The following is a 16629-nucleotide window of genomic DNA, read 5'->3' as shown; positions in this document are numbered from 1 at the left end:
AGGGGGATGGACGTCTGACTGAACATCTACAGTAATCCCTGGTTTTTCGCGGGGTTACGTTCCAAAAAGAACCCGTGATAGGAGAGGTAGCAACCTTTATTTTTTTTTTTACAATTTTTATACAAGGCTTCAAATTGTGGAGATCAGCACCGCCCCACAGCGACCCGATTGGTTGGATTTGAACGGGAGAAAATGAAAAATGATCATGAAAAAAAATACAATAAGTACAGTAGGACAATTTGTGATAGGCGCGTATTTCACTACAATTCTCGAAATTGTACTTTTTTCTCAACATTTCGACTTTTTTCTCGAAATTGTACTTCAACATTAATCTCGACATTTTGACTTTTTTTCGACATTTCGACTTTTTTCTCGACATTTCGACTTTTTTCCCGAAGTGCATGATGAAAAAAAAATCTTCCTCCTCTAAAATATTACTTTTATTTTTCTCCTGCCTGGCCCTAATACTCCGTAGGATGCAGCAGCAGTCAGAAGAGCGCCAGTCACAATTTGTCCTACTGTACTTATTGTATTTTTTTTTCATAATAATTTTTCATTTTCTCGCGTTCAAATCCAATTAAAAAAATTTAAAAAAAGGTTGCTACTTCACGGTTTTCACTTATCACGTGTTCTTTTTGGAACGTAAGCCCCGAGAAAAACCAGGGATTACTGTAGTGCATTTTTAAGACAATATCAATCCACATTCTGCACACCTTACCAAAGCATAAGGGAGGAAGAAGAGCTTGCTGGGTATTAGACAGACGTATCTGTGGTACTGCAGGAGTAAGAATAGACGTATAGAGCGTGCCTCTCACCTGAGCTGCCCCAGGTTGAAGTGCTTCATCTCTCCGTCCGTGGAGCGGGTGACGCTCACGCAGAAGCGCGGCTGCAGCTGCCGCAGCTCCAGCAGCACGATGGCCAGGTAGTGGATGAAGAGCAGCGCGTCCACCAGCGAGACGGCGTACTGCACGATGCCCTGGTAGTTCTCGTCCTGGGGACACGCACGTTTCCACAGGTGAGACGCATGACACACCTGGACACATCTGTCTGCATCCCTCCATTCAAGAACAAAATAACCCACCATGGTCCCTAGGGGTGTAACAATATATCGTGCCACGAAATTCTGCGATACAAAAATGTCACGATACTTGTTGTGGAGGTGACAAACTGTAGCGCTATATTGGGACAAATTTATCCAGTCAATACAAGCAGATGCTGATTTGATTGATGCTTTTTCAATGTAGTGATTATGTTTTAACACAAAAGGGCGCGCTGAGCTAGTGGGTGACTAATCTGCGCCGCACCTCCCTCTCCCATCTTTCCAATGCTTGTTGTTTCAGTGGAGTGTGTAGTGCATAGGATTTACAAGTGGAATGGAGAACAATGTACAGAGGTGTCAAAAGTATTCACATTCATTACTCAGGTAGCAGTATAGATACTAGAGTTTAAAAATACTCCTGTAGAAGTTGAAGTATCAACTCAAGTTTTTTACTCAAGTAAAAGTATAAAAGTACTGGTTTCAAAACTACTTAAAGTATAAAAGTAAAAGTAATGTAAGGGGGAAAAAAGCCATTAAGGATAAAAGCCATTGAAAACGAATGCATCTTAGTATAATGCTAATATATTAAAGAACCATATATGTGTACTATTGAGCATTAACATGTGTTTCAGAGAGCAGACGATATGGTGACTAGTTGCCGCCTAAGTATTAAGTATTGTAATGGTGCAAAAAGTCAAACTTCAGTGGCATGTTATCATTTATCCTAACCTTTATTGGAATGTACATTGGAAACTACCGGAGTCAAATTCCTTGTTGGACAATGTTCGAACCTGGCCAATAAAGCTGATTCTGATTCTGATTCTGATCCAAGTTTAGTTGCAGGAATCTTAGGGCAACGGATGTAAGAACAAAACTGGACAAGAACATCTGAAACAACCACAACCAAATTCACTCTATCCGGATGGAGCAATTTAACCGTATAGTTTTTTTTTAAAGGAGTAAAAAGTACAGATAATTGCGTGAAAATGTAAGGAGTAAAAGTAAAAAGTCGTAAAAATAAAATAATTATCGAGTAAAAATAATTACTCCAGTGAAGTATAGATAACCAAAATTTCTACTTAAGTAAGGTAACGAAGTATTTGTACTTGTACAATTGTATAGGGTAACGTTACCTAAAGGTTTATTTACTTTTATTTATTAATTTAATTTTAGTTTGTTAAATTTCTGGAAACGAAAAAAGTCAAGTCATACATGAGAGAAACAATTCAGTTTGTGGCAAAATATTTGTACTTGTATGAAACTGAAGATGCATAATGCAAACCTGACGTTTACTTTTAGTTCAGTTTGTGGAAAATGGTTGGCCTGGCTTTTTTCTTTAAAACTTAAACAGTTATAAAGCATTACAAACTGTAACAATAGGGCAAACGCACAGCATTGTTTTGTATTTTGTGTCTTTCAAATAAAAGACAATTTTTTCCAGTCATATGTTCCTCATTCAAGGTTGTTAAAAAAAAAAACTTTATAATATCATATCGTTATCGTGACCTCAAAATCGTGTATTGTACCGTATCATGAGATTAGTGTATCGTTACACCCCTATTTTATTCATTATCCCTCTTGTCAGCAACCGTTGCAGGTTTTCTTTCCTTAATGCGGGGGTCAGCAACATCTTTAGCGCTGCCCTAGTAGCTCCCTGGAGCTTTTTCAAAAATGTTTGAAAATGGAAATAGATGGGGGAGGGAAACATATTTTTTGTTTTAATATGGTTTCTATAGGAAGAAAAACATGACACAAACATTCCTAACGTTTTCCAATGCTGTAAAAATGTGTAGAATAAATATTACATTTCAACATTTCTGTTAACGAAGATTTGCGTCGGAGCCTGCGACACACGTTTCTACGAGCAGGGCGGCGCCAGGCAGGTGGCTGTTGTAAACAAACCGGCCAAAGGGATTGTTTCCAAAGAGAAAAAGAGAAAAATAACTAAGGAGAAAAGAGGATTCAACGTTTCTTGGACCGAATCATTTGCATTCATTGCCTGAATGTTTACTCTGTATGGAGAAGTTGTCCAATAACAAAAAGAGTCATGTGGAAAGACATTTCCAGGGAAGGCATGCTACATTTGCAGCCGAGTACCCAGTTGGGAGTGAGAGAAAAAGTGTGATTGCATTACTTCTGGAGAAATTAGAGGAGCGCAAAAATGGATTTAAGAAGTGGATTGCATCTCCAAACTCCACTACTACTGCAAGTTTTGTTGCAACCGTTGCAAACGACGATAAACCATTCAGGAAAAGGATGCAACCCCCTAGTGCTCAGGGGGGGTATTGCACCTACGCCGCCGCCACGGCAACGGCGTAAGCTCTGCGTTGGTTTAACGCAGAACCATAAATCAGGCTTAAGGCTTATACAAGACTTTTCATTTTTTGCAGCTCCAGACATATTTGTTTTTTGTTTTTTTGGTCCAATATGGCTCTTTCAACATTTGGGTTGCTGACCCCTGGATTAATGGAACGATAACATCAACCCATGACTCGTAAAGCCTGCACACAACTAACAAACTGAGCTTATATGGAAAATAAGCTCCAGCTCATTTCAAAACACAGATCGGGACATATCCCCGCGAGGGTGAACCAGAAGATTAGACACGTGTAAAACCAGATGCAGAGCATATGAATATTAAGACACATTTCAAAGCAGTGCAGCCTCTTAGCCCCTCTGTTTGTGTGAGCTCTCCTGCAGCGATGTAGATGACGGGAACATTAGGGATTTCAAATTATGACTAACACAGTAAACAGACGCGGGATCTCAGATCTGTGTTCTGGTTGTTTCTGAGATGTAGTTAAGCTGCTGAAGCTGACTTCATTATGCACACTTGTGTGTGTAGGCCTGTGTTGAAAAAATCGATTTTCCGATTCTAAATCGATTCTCACATTAATTCCTAAAAATCGATTTGTATGTCTAAATATCGATTTTTTTTCATCATTACATTTTCGCCCGGTGAACTTTATTCCCAGTAGTCACGTCATTTAATTCACACATGCGCGTGTGGTGGAACTATCAAACAATGAACATGGCGTTGAAGCGTTAACAAAGTGCTGTTTTTTAAAACTCCTGAACTAAATTAACTTTTCTTTCGAGAAAATGCTCTAAGAGGGGTCACTAATGGCGCTTTCCCACTAGTACTACTCAGCCCGACTCGACTCGCCTTGGTTTGGTTCTTTTCCTCTAGGGGTCTAACGTGCCGAGTAGATACTTTTCTGTAACTACTCTGCTGAGGTTTTAAGCGGCTGAGTCGGCTGTATCTGACATCATCACACTACAGGCCACCGATTGGTCGGGGGGTTGGAGTCAGACGTCTGAGTCAGGAAAGAGCGACTCTGACGGCTTCTTGTTCATTTTATTCAACCAGCAATGGCAGCGCAAAAGTCTGTTTCATGATCCAACTCTGAGGTGCAGATGTTTATAAACCTGGTGGCTGAGGAGAGAATTAAAAAGGGATCTAGACGGCGATAAGGAACGACCAGATCCACCAGGAGTTCTGTCACTTCATAGCTGCTCACGGCTCCAGCTGACTTTTCAGCAGCGCCGAAACAGACTAAAAAAAATTTAAAAGCGTTGCCGCTTGAAGCTTCTCTCTCTCTCATTTTTTAACTTGGTATCGAACACAAGCCACAGACCCAGCAGCACATCTATCATCTCCTCCAGGTTCTACATCTTTAGTGTTGTCTTCTTCATTTAGATCACACAATCAAATACGTCACAGCAGCTTCGCTCCAACCTCCTACTTCTCATCTGGGTATTGAAAAGAAACGAGGGCAAGGCGAGTCGAGTCGAGCTGAGTAGGTACTAGTGGAAAGGCACCATAATACAAAATTACAATTCCCTCTATAACAGACGTCGCCGTTAAAGTACATGATCAGCCTCTTTGTGTTGTAACGTTTATGCTTTTCACTCTGTAAGTGATCCTTCCGTGTCCAGTCAACCGCGTGCTGACAAAACTTGCAGATCATTGAATGGTCAGCCAGGTTACACACAGACACATTCTTACACACGCCCAACCGTGCACAACCATGCATTGTTTACTGCATGAGCTGCTGCAATTTATTTCTTTTTTTTGCACTTTAAATGGATATTGAAAGGCCTATTTGAGTTATTTATTTCTTAGTTATTTCACAATAATTATTGTGAAATTATTATTTCACTAGTTATTTTACAGTCATATAATTACGGAAGAGTATTAGGGCCAGGCAGGAGAAAAATAAAACTAATATTTTAGAGGAGGAAGATTTTTTTTTTTCATTATGCACTTCAAGAAAAGTCGAAATTTCAAGAAAAAAGTCGATATGTCAAGATTAATGTTGAAGTACAATTTCGAGAAAAAAGTCGAAATGTATTTAGAATAGAATAGAATAGAATAGAAGACTTTATTGATCTCCCAGAGGAGAAATTCAATCGTGCAGCAGCCAAACACACACTCGCTCAACGGTTTATACAAAAAATTTAAATAGAAATAACCAATAAATAGCTAAATAATAAAAAAAAGAGCAATATAAAATGTAGAAAAATTTGTAATGTACAAGAGAAAAAAATAGTAAACACAAAAAAATGGATAACATGTGCAAAAATACGTGAGGTATTTAGTGGGAAAAGGTTATTTAAAAGTTATTTCAACTTTATTCTCGAAATTTCAACTTTATTCACGAAATTTCGACTTTATTCTTGAGATTGTATTTCAACATTAATCTCGACATTTCGACTTTTTTCTCGAAGTGCACAATAAAAAAAATAAATCTTCCCCTCTCAAATATTTATTCTTGACAATTGGATCGATCCCCAGCCCCATGTGTGTGTGATGCCAGCGGTGCTTTCTCCCCACACACCTGTGAGTCCAGGATTCGGACCGAGTAGAAGAGCCAGTAAGAGATGACGAACAGCAGGACCAGCACGGCGAGCAGAGCCTGGAAGGCGAAGACCCGCGGGAGGCCGGCCCGCGCCGGCCTGCAGAACAGCGCCCACACGGCCAGCAGCAGGATGAGCAGCTTGAAGGCCACGGAGATGAAGAGGCCCTCGCAGGCCGTGCCGCAGTTCTGCAGCTTCTCCGGCCAGAGGATGTGGGGGAGGACCAGGAAGGCCACCGGCGTGAGGAACACCAGCAGGCCCAGGATCACCGCCAGGGTCCGGGCCAGGTAGCGCCGGCAGTCCAGCCCCACGCTGTCCTCCAGGTCCTTGGTGATGCGAGCGATGTCCTCCTGGGACAGGCTGTGCTCCGAGGTGCCGGTGATGGCGGTGGTGGTCTCGCCCCAGTTGTCATCCTGAGAATACGAGGAAACAACCACAGATTACAAACAATAACAGCGTCTCTTGGGTCCCCCCTTATGATCCAGGTCCTGGTCCAGGTTTATTCCCTCCTAAAGGGGAGTTTTTCTTGCCACAGTGACTACGTTTACATGCAGTCAATAACCCTTTTCTTTTCTTTTTTTTACATATGTTTTTATTGGCAGATTGTTTCCACAATACAGAGCAAAGCAGATGAACCTTCATTTATTTTTTTCCTCCCTCTCCCCATCCCTACCCCCACGGTTATCATCATTCATTTTCCTTTGGGAATAGCAAAAAAAATACAAATAAAAAATTTAATAAATAATAATAGAAATTAAAATAAATTGTAAATAAAAAGATACTAATAGAGTGACATAACAAAAAAGTAGTAGTAGTGCAATGAATGTAAACTTAAATAAGAAAATAAAATGAAAACTAAACCAAAATGGGTTATCTAGAGATTAATAATTATTTCTTAGATCAATAATTAGCAATTCCAGAAGTAGTCACAAGTTATACTAGTAAACACTTGAGTCGGAATGTTGTCATATATCACCCCCAGAGTTATATATCAATGTAATTGGGCTGTTACTATTTTTAGGGATAGAAAAACGAAAAACAACAAACAACAAAAAACAAAGACATCAGCTCAGTCCTTTGGAAGTACCCTCACATTTTCAACATAGGTAATAAATGGTTGCCAGCTCGAGAAGAACCTTTCTAAAGAACTTTATTTTTTCCAATTTTAAGAAATCCATAATATCTTTGAGCCATAAGGTAGTAGAAGGAGGCTTTGGGGATTTCCACCCCAACAATATTCTACGTCAATAACCCTTTTCTAACCGGAATATTAGCAATAACCCGGTTGCGCACGTCCATGTAAACACCAATAACCCCTTTGAATAACCGGAATTTGCTCATATTCCGGTTGTTAAAAACCCGAAAATGACCCCTGGGTTACTCCTTTTCTATCCTGAATATTTGGTCATGTAAACGCCTAACGGGATATCCCCATCAAAAGGAACATGAATTTGTTTTCTGTGCATGTTCTTTTCACAAGGAATCTTGGTCTTTTGAGTCCAGGAAGTACTTGGTGAAATGCAAGACCAAAATGCAAAATGAAAGATATGAACATTTCTGCATTTGAAGATGGTAGAAAGTACCGGGATAGCAAGATTTACAAAAAGGTGAGCGAAAAGTTGCACGAAGCAGGATTTGTACGAACGCCAGACCAGATCAAGCTCCGCTGGAAGACGCTGAAAAAGGCGAACTACAGGGCCAAGAAACAAAACAACTTCTACTGGGCTGTTCATTATCCACCGTGCTGCTGTTATTGTTGTTGTTTTGGATTTGGATACAGGAAGAAGAAGCGGAAATGACGGGAATTGCGTCTTGACGTTCTCCGTGCGTCGCTGGTTTGATCCAAATATCCCAAATGATTAATTACCATGAAAACAGGGATAACCCTGTTTGCTCACGCATGGAAACAGATTATTCAGAATGTTTCAGTAACCGGAATATTGACCTTAACCCGAATTTTGACTGCATGTAAACGTAGTGAATAACAGCATCTCTTGGGTCCCCCCATATGATCCAGGTCCTGGTCCAGGTTTCTTCCTCCTAAAGGGGAGTTTTTACCTGCCAGTGTTTATGTAATAATTGCTCGGGGGTCATGTTCTGGTCTCTGGAAAGATCCTAGAGACAACCTCTGTTGTAATAGACGCTATATAAATAAAATTGAATTGAATCTCTCCCCTGACCCTGCTCAGGACTGAACGGCTCCGGAAAATGTATGCATCTCTCTCCCTTTGTTTCATCCTCCTTTTCCTAATCTGAGACCAATCCTGCCAGACAAGATGTAGCAGCAGTGAAGGATGAGGACATTTGTGAACATGAAAAGCCAACATCCTCCTGCAGCTCGGCGGCGTCTCCTGAAGTTACCGCCACACGCCTTCCTTTGCGTCTGACTCCAAACACAAACAAAAGATTTTCAAGCATGTGAAAGAGAAAGCAATAGAAAGTGGGAAGTGGAAAAACCAAACAGCGCGAGCTGCCAGCGGGCCTGTGCGCTGACGTCTGGGTCTGACTGCATCCGCAGATAATGAATGTCAGCGGTGTGGGAGCAGCGCCGCTAGAACAACAGGGATAAGTACCCTTCACATGGCAGTCATAACAAGCTCCTGATATGGTCTGAGTGTTGCTCATGCCAGCAGAAAACCAGGCCATTATGCTAAAGGGCACTCAGGAAAATGCAAGGATGACGTCCAGAAGATGTGCCCATTAGGGCTGGGGATCAATTCAAATGTCAAGAATCGATTCAATTCCGATTCTTAAGATTCAGAATCGATTATCACGATTTGATTTGATTCCGATATCAATTTGGGTTAGTGTTATTAAAACTGTTTTTTGAGCTGTTGCATGAATTATATGACTGTAGTTATGCAACATATTAATACTAGTATTATATTGAGATTCAACAGCAAGTATTGGCAGCTAATGATGCTGTAAGGACCAATCACCTCCCAGAATGCTGATAGAACTGTTTTCAGAAACATCATGTGGGTCAGAATTACCAAACAGATCCAGGGAGGAAACAGAGGACGTATGAAATCGTTTTTATTTTTTCCCACATTCCTTTTTAATTTTTTCCATTTTCGTTCTTTTTTGGTTTTTAATTTTTGAGAATTAGCTTTTTTTTTTAGCATTTTATGCAAATGTAACACCAAGACAGTATATAAAGTAATGAAATATAGACAATTTATGCAATTATAACTGAAAACTTGCATGTTTTCATACTTTTAAACATATTTAAAGGCAAAAACATGGCACCAGTTATTCTTTTTTTGGGCATAAACAAAAAAATACCAAAAGTTGTAATGTAATGATGAGAAAAAATAAAATCGATCCTTAGACATACGAATCAATTTTTAGGAATTAATATGAGAATCGATTTAGAATCGGAAAATCGATTTTTTTCAACACAGGACTAATTATGAACCGCCAGAGGATTGTCCAGTAGATGCAGTAGGAACAGAGGGGTTTAGGAGGAGGAACATGGTGCTGACCTCGGGGTGAGAGCAGAACAATGGGAGGACCCCTGCACCAGCAGGACGACCTTAAAGCCTGACAGAAGCTGCCCTGAAGCCTCATACAGCTCAAGAATCTCTTCAGGAATGTCAGCGCTGCATCCACATTTAGCAGGAGAGAAGGTTCACCGTTGTTCACACAGACGGAAAACTCAACTATCTACGCACCTCCAGAAGAATATCACTTTAACACCACTTCATTAATGCTTTTACCAAAAAAATAGGTCCCAACAATCTAAATCTCCAGTCTCCACATCATTTACAGTATGACAAAGTACTGTCCCATCTCCTCGAGGATATTCCTTATTCATATACAATAATAAGCAATATCTGTCTACCTCATACACATCCTACCTGCTTTTTTTGCACTGTTTTTCTTTCTTTTCCCATACTGCACTACTTTTTTATTTTTCATTCCAATGTTTATACTGTTTATATTTTGTAATAATATTTTTTTTTTAACCTTTTTTTTACTCTTTCCCTGCAAGTGTGTGTGTTGAGTGTACTGCTGCTGCAAAAAGTGAATTTCCCCATTGAGGGAGAAATAAAAGACAATCTTATCTTATCTTATTTGTAGCTCTAGTTAATGCAATTTTATAATATCAAAAAATATTCCTGACATGAATAACCCCTTTGGTGATCCCATTTGACCAATATTAGCCTGGAGACATCAGGAAATCACCATGCTGGTGTGGCAACACAAGAACTGTCAGCTTCAAATAAGTATTTTTTTAAAGCACGCATTTATAAAACTGGAATTTCAACGGTAGAGACAAAAAATCAGAAAAGGATCATTGGGCCGCTCGGTGGCGTAGTGGGTTAAGCAAGCGGCTCTTATACTGAGGCTACAGTCCTCCTGCAGCGTGTCAAACTAAACTCTATATAACTGTCCTACAACCCCTTCAAGAATCATTACTCTATTTATTTTACTATTCTTGCAAATAATATGTAATGCATTAATAATTTAGCTTTACATTTGGCGCTAATGCCGAGCTAGCTGTAGCTAGATACAACTAAAATTTAAGTTTTATACTGAACAAAAAAATAAAACAAAGAACGGGCCGCTCGGTGGTGCAGTGGGTTAAGCAAGCGGCCCAAATACTGAGGCTACAGTCCTCCAGTCCAGCGGTCGCAGGTTTGAATCCCGGCCTGCGCACCTTTGCTGCATGTCATCCCCATTCTCTCTCTCTACCCCCTTCCTGTCTGCAACTTGAATAAAGGGCCACTAGAGCCCAAAAAACTCTTTAAAAGAAGAAAAAGGATCATTCCCAGGTAACAACATGCTAACTATTGGCTGGTTGGTCGGTCTTCCCTGACAGCCTCCATGATGAAACCCGGCATCACCTGGCCTCTGACCCCAGGCTGTAAATACTGGTGTAGCTGTCTGCGTTTCCCTGCAGGGCCGAGTCTCCGCTGACCCTCCCAGGAGAGCTGAACTCCAGCCTGGAATGCTGGCTCAGGTTCACCGGGTCAGAGGGAGTTCATGCCACCGAGGCTGGCTGCAGCCACGGGGACAAACATCAATCATGTATTTTTGTATTTTTCTTTGTCTGCATATATATTAATGGTTAATACCGTGTTGGTAAAAACTGAAGGCATATATGTATGCATTTTGTAAGGGATAATACCCGACGAGGTGTACATCATCATAAATATATGGACGACGCGGGGGCGTGAACAGTTTGCCTCCGCGAAGTACCATGATCACTTACCAAAAAACATAAATATTAAATCAGTTATTCATGCTTTAATGTGTTTTCAGTTGAAATCATTAATTTTATAACAAGCCACAGCTGAGCGGCTGAGTGGACTATTTAATCTCTCATCTGCAGCCGCTTGTTCGTTTAAAGTTTGTGGCTCGTGCTCCTCACCACTGCTTTCCGGAACATTGGGAGATGATAAAATGTTGCTCCATTTTGGTCTCTCCTGTACTGATGGAGCCCAGTCAGCCCGCAGGCTGCTCTCACAGCGATGACCCGTCACCGACATGATCTGGCGAGTTTCCAGCCCAGCATCAGAGAGACGGCCAACAGCCGTGGTCCGGAGGCTATGTCACCTCCTTGTGCCGTTTCTCCAGTTTCTTTTAATTTTCTTTTCTCTCCTCTTCTGCATCCCAGTCATCAAAATTGTTAAATTCACCAAATAAATTAAAAGAAATGACAAAATCACTCATGTCGCCGTTCTGCGGTAGCCGGCTCTTCTTTTCTGAATCTCCGTTGCCGTGGTTACCACCTGGCAGTTGATCCAGCGCAATGATATTAAAGTTATCAGGCAATTTGACCAAACTTGTTTTCTAGGTGTAGGTTATAAGTGATAACCTACACCTGCCAGCCAATCAGAATCGAGTATTCACACAGACCGTGGTATAATAATATATAATATATATCATATATATTTATTTTATTCATACTAGGGCTGTTCGATTTTGCCCAAAAATAAAATCTCGATTTTTCTTCTCTCAAAATCCGATTTTCGATTACGATTACGATTATTTTGTGAATTGACAAAAGGCAACATTTGCCCCATTGGGCTTTAAGTGCAAACTTTGCTCTTATTAAACCAACAATTAATGAATAAAGTGCAAAACTCTGTAAAATAAGCTGAAAAAAAGTTTTAAAATATAAAGTTTTATCACTGAAAAAAAATCAGCAAATCAGCACTTGCAAACATACAGTAAGTTATATTTCCAATTAAATAAAACAAGACATTTTCTAATTAAACTAAACTGGGTCTTTGCATGCTAAATAATAATGCAACCCATGAAGGAGGTAGAGGTGTGTAATGTCAGTCATTACATTTGCTATTCCATCAATCATTAATATGGTATCAATCATTATTATGTGTGCAGACAAGGTAAAAAAAAAAAAAAAAAAAAAAAATTAAAAAAATTAAAAAAAAAAAAGTGAAAAATCGATTTTACGATTTTCACATTTTAACATCGTTCTAATTACATAATCGCGATTACGATTTAAAATCGATTAATCGAACAGCCCTAATTCATACATACCCGGTATATATATATATATTTTTTTTTTATTAATTTTTTTTTTTTTAAATGTGAAGGGGAGGCGGGGTGTGGGGTGACATCCGCTGCTAGTCTAAAACACGAAAAACACAGGCAAATGCACAACGAGCAGACAAGCTTTGGAGATCTGAGAGAAAAAACAAACAGACACGAGAACAGACAGAGACACAAACAGCAACCATTTCAGGTCCCTGAGACTGAATCTAAGCTAGACTACTGCAATTATCCGTCACCCAAAACTGTGGAGTGAGTGTGTAGGTGAGTGAGCAGGTGTGTGTTTCTGTGTAACTGTGTGTGTGTAAAGTCAAAACTATGCTCTACCTGAACTGTAACTATAGTGGAGGAGGGAGTGCACAACCCCGCCAACCGAGAGACCAGAAGCCGACAAGGAAGAAACCCGAACCTAGGCCACCACCAGTCCCACGGAGGACCAGAAGAGGGCGGGAGGAAACCCCCCCAGCAAGCCCCGCCCCCCCAGCAAGCCCCGCCCCCTCCCACCAGCGACAGAGGGAAGCCCCGGGCGGAGCCCCCCATGACCACAGGAGGAGGCAGCCAGGAAACCTACGGTGATGGACCAGGACCCAGCCGAGCACCAGCCACCCGGCATGGGCCTATCAATCATTTCTAAAAGTTGGCACAAATGTGGTTGACACTTATTTATGATGAACTATTAGATTAAAATGTTGACAAAACACATCCTCCACACAGAACTAAAGCAACATCTCGGGTTTCTCTTGTCAGCAGAGCAAAAGGTGGAGCCGCATGCTTTGGTTTAATTAAGAGTCATAAATCTTTACACACTCACAGTTACACAGACATACACACCTGCTCACTCACCTACATACTCACTCACAGTTTTGGGGGAAAGATAATCGCAGTAGTCTAGCTTTGATTCAGTCTCAGGGACCTGAACGGTTGCTGTTTGTGTCTCTGCTTGTTCTCGTGTCTGTTTGATTTTTCTCTTACAGATCTCCAAGGCTTGTGTGCTCGTTATATATTAATGAAATAAATACATATGATATATTAAAATATATATGATATATATTATATATTAAAAATGCATACATACATATATATGTATATATACATATATATATGTATACACATATACATATATATATATATATATATATATATATATATATATATATATATATATATATATATATATATATATATATATATATATATATATAAATTAAAAAATTTTCATATTGAGAAAACTCCATTAACAGGTGATAATAATCTACTTTTGACAATAACTATTTAGTCTACAACTCTAAATAATGATTCCCATGACGTGAGTCATGTGATTAATGTCAACTTTAGAGCGGAAAAACGAGTTAGCTAGCTGTTTAAGAAAAAAAAATGTGTTGCGAAATTGACTTCAGATTTAACACTAGTAAGACCTGATGGATAAATTTGTGACAACAACGAAGCCTAAAGCTGGAGATTGTAACGTTACAGCTCGGCCTAACGTTACTCCTTCCACGTCTGACGAGGCCAAAGTTTTCTCAACCATAAACACATGTGAGCTAATAACCCAGTCAGGAATTGGTTAATAAGGTGATATAAGCAGAATAAAACACATTCAAAAGTTATTATAAGCCAGGCTTAAAATGTGACACGTTAAAAAAAGGGAAAAAATTAGAATTACAAGCGGGGGTCCCTGCTCTGTTTTTCTCTCATCCACGGGCTAAAAAAGGTTGAAGACGCCTGCCTTAGGTTTTTACCAACATGGTATTAACCATTAATATATATGCAGACAAAAAAAAAAGAGTCATAAATCTTGGCACGCCTAGACGACTTGTAAACGCATCGTTGACATTTTTTTCTGCTGTGGTGTGCAGTGACTCTCTTCTATTACCTGTGAACAGGTTCTCGCGCCCTGAACCGGTCGATTCACCGTCTGATGGGCGAAGGCAAGCAGGCAACGTGTGTGTGAGCTTGAAAACAGGAAGTCAATAGGCATTAGGTGTAATAAAGAGAGCCTCTCTGACTGTAGCGTGCTTCAACAACACCCAGGGGAGGCATGAATCACAGCAGCACACACCGATCGCTCGCGTTCATACCTCCAGTTAGACGGCGCTGCTTCAAAAGTGCATGTTGTTGAGAGAAACACCTTTGTATGTGCGAGCCAGGATTAGTCAGATGTCTGCAGTGACGATCAGTTTAAAAACATGTTCACATGTCCGGGGTTGTGTCACGTCACGGCGAGGATTACGGCTCAGAGCAGTAATTATCCCGCTCCTAGCTTGTGAGAACTCAACACAAGGGGCTGCTGCGGCCGGAAGGCCAGACATTCAAAACATAAACAATGAAGGACGGGAAAGGTGGAAGGTCGGCTCTGAGTGAAGGCGACATGGCAGAGAGGCGATGATTAGTTCGGAGCAGGTGAGTGACAGTGTGGCGGCGAGCCCAACTACAATGTAAAATAAACCAAATAATGGGACAGGAAAAGCCTTTTTGGCTGGCTAAACTGAAGATGGAAAGTATAAAAATAACTACCACTACTACTACTTATAATAACAATAATATAAATAATGTTAATAATAATAATATTAATAATAATGATGCTAAAAATAATGTTAATAATAATAATAATGATGCTAAAAATAATGTTAATAATAATAATAATAATAATGATGATGTTAAAAATAATAACAATAATAATAATAATGATGATGATAATAATAACAATAATATAAATCATGTTAATAATAATAATAATAATAATGATGATAAAAATAATGTTAATAAAAATAATGTTAATAATAATAACAATAATAATGATGATAATAATAACAATAGTATAAATAATGTTAATAATAATGATAATAATAACAATAATGTAAATTATGTTAATGATAATAATAATAATAATGATGATAATAATAACAATATAAATAATGTTAATAATAATAATATTAATAATAATGATGATAAAAATAATGTTAATAATAATAATATTAATAATGATGATGATACAAATAATGTTAATAATAATAATAATAATAATAATAACAATAATGATGATGTTACTAATAATAAAAATAATAATAATGAGGATGTTAATGATAACAATATTGTTAATAATAATAATAATAATAATAATAATAAAAATAATAAAAATAATAATAAAAAAAATAAATAATAATAATAATAATAATAATAATAATAATAATAATAATATGTGCAATACAGAAAAGTTGGTCTTGAAAGAAACACTTTTGAACATTCCTGTACCTGGGCTTTCCCTCCAACACTGTGACTAAAAATAGACTCTGCTGACCCACATTTCCTCCCAGGATTAACCAATCACCATAACACCGATCTGACTCAGTACAAACAACCCTGGGGAGAAAAAGTGAACTTGAAGGAAATGCAATGAAGTTAGGGGAAGAAGAGATGGAAGAAGACGATAAAAATGTCCAATAAAAAGACAGCGAGAAGGAGAACGCACACACGTCAGCTGAGCACCTGTCAGGGCCGCTAACGTCCTCCAACTGCAGTGATTTATGTGACCCAGATGAGGTTTTATAAGTAATTCCTGGGCAATGGGAGGAGCTGAGGTGCTACGCTGGAAGGAAACAGCTGAGTAAAGGAAGTGAAATGACGTGTTCTCACCACTACAGTAACTATGCCCTCAAAAATGTTGGGATCGCATAAACCTGTCGCTTTGTTTCTTCTAAATATCTGTGTTTCAGATTTGCAGGGTACTGTGACATTATCAGAACCGGAGTGGAATCATGCAGCCTTGCCATCTTCAGGAGTTGAACAAAAAGTTAAAGAGGCTGTTTTTGAGCTGCATCTCTGCAGTAAACTGATCCAAACATAGGGCTAGGGATCGATTCAAATGTCAAGAATCGATTCGATTCCGATTCTTTAGATTCAGAATCAATGATCAGGATTTGATTCGATCCGATATTGATTTGGGTTAGTGTTATTATCTGTTTTTTGAGCTGTTGCATGAATTATATGACTGTAGTTCTGCAACATTAATACTAGCATTATATTGAGATTCAACAGCAAGTATTGCAGCTAATGATGCTGTAAGGACCAATCACCTCCCAGAATGCTGATAGAACTGCTTTCAGGAACATCGTGTGGGTCAGAGTTACCAAACAGATCCAGGGCAGCAAACAGAGACGGATGAAATCGCTTTTATTTTTTCCCACATTCCATTATAATCTTTTCCA

At 39.1% G+C, this 16629-nt stretch overlaps 1 protein-coding gene across 1 annotated transcript in view; it reads right to left on the bottom strand.

The window, feature by feature from the left end:
* LOC133424832 (vang-like protein 1) overlaps window positions 1-16629 on the bottom strand; it is a 74114-nt gene that overhangs the window by 26247 nt on the left and 31238 nt on the right. The window contains 2 exon segments of the mRNA XM_061715364.1: window positions 816-991; window positions 5881-6312. Coding sequence (XP_061571348.1) covers window positions 816-991; window positions 5881-6312 — 608 coding nt within the window.

This window comes from Cololabis saira, chromosome 24 (genome assembly GCF_033807715.1).
Source record: "Cololabis saira isolate AMF1-May2022 chromosome 24, fColSai1.1, whole genome shotgun sequence".
In the NCBI taxonomy this organism is placed as follows: domain Eukaryota; kingdom Metazoa; phylum Chordata; class Actinopteri; order Beloniformes; family Belonidae; genus Cololabis; species Cololabis saira.
Note: the sequence above shows the minus strand (reverse complement) of the source record. Positions and strands in the feature narration are given on the sequence as shown.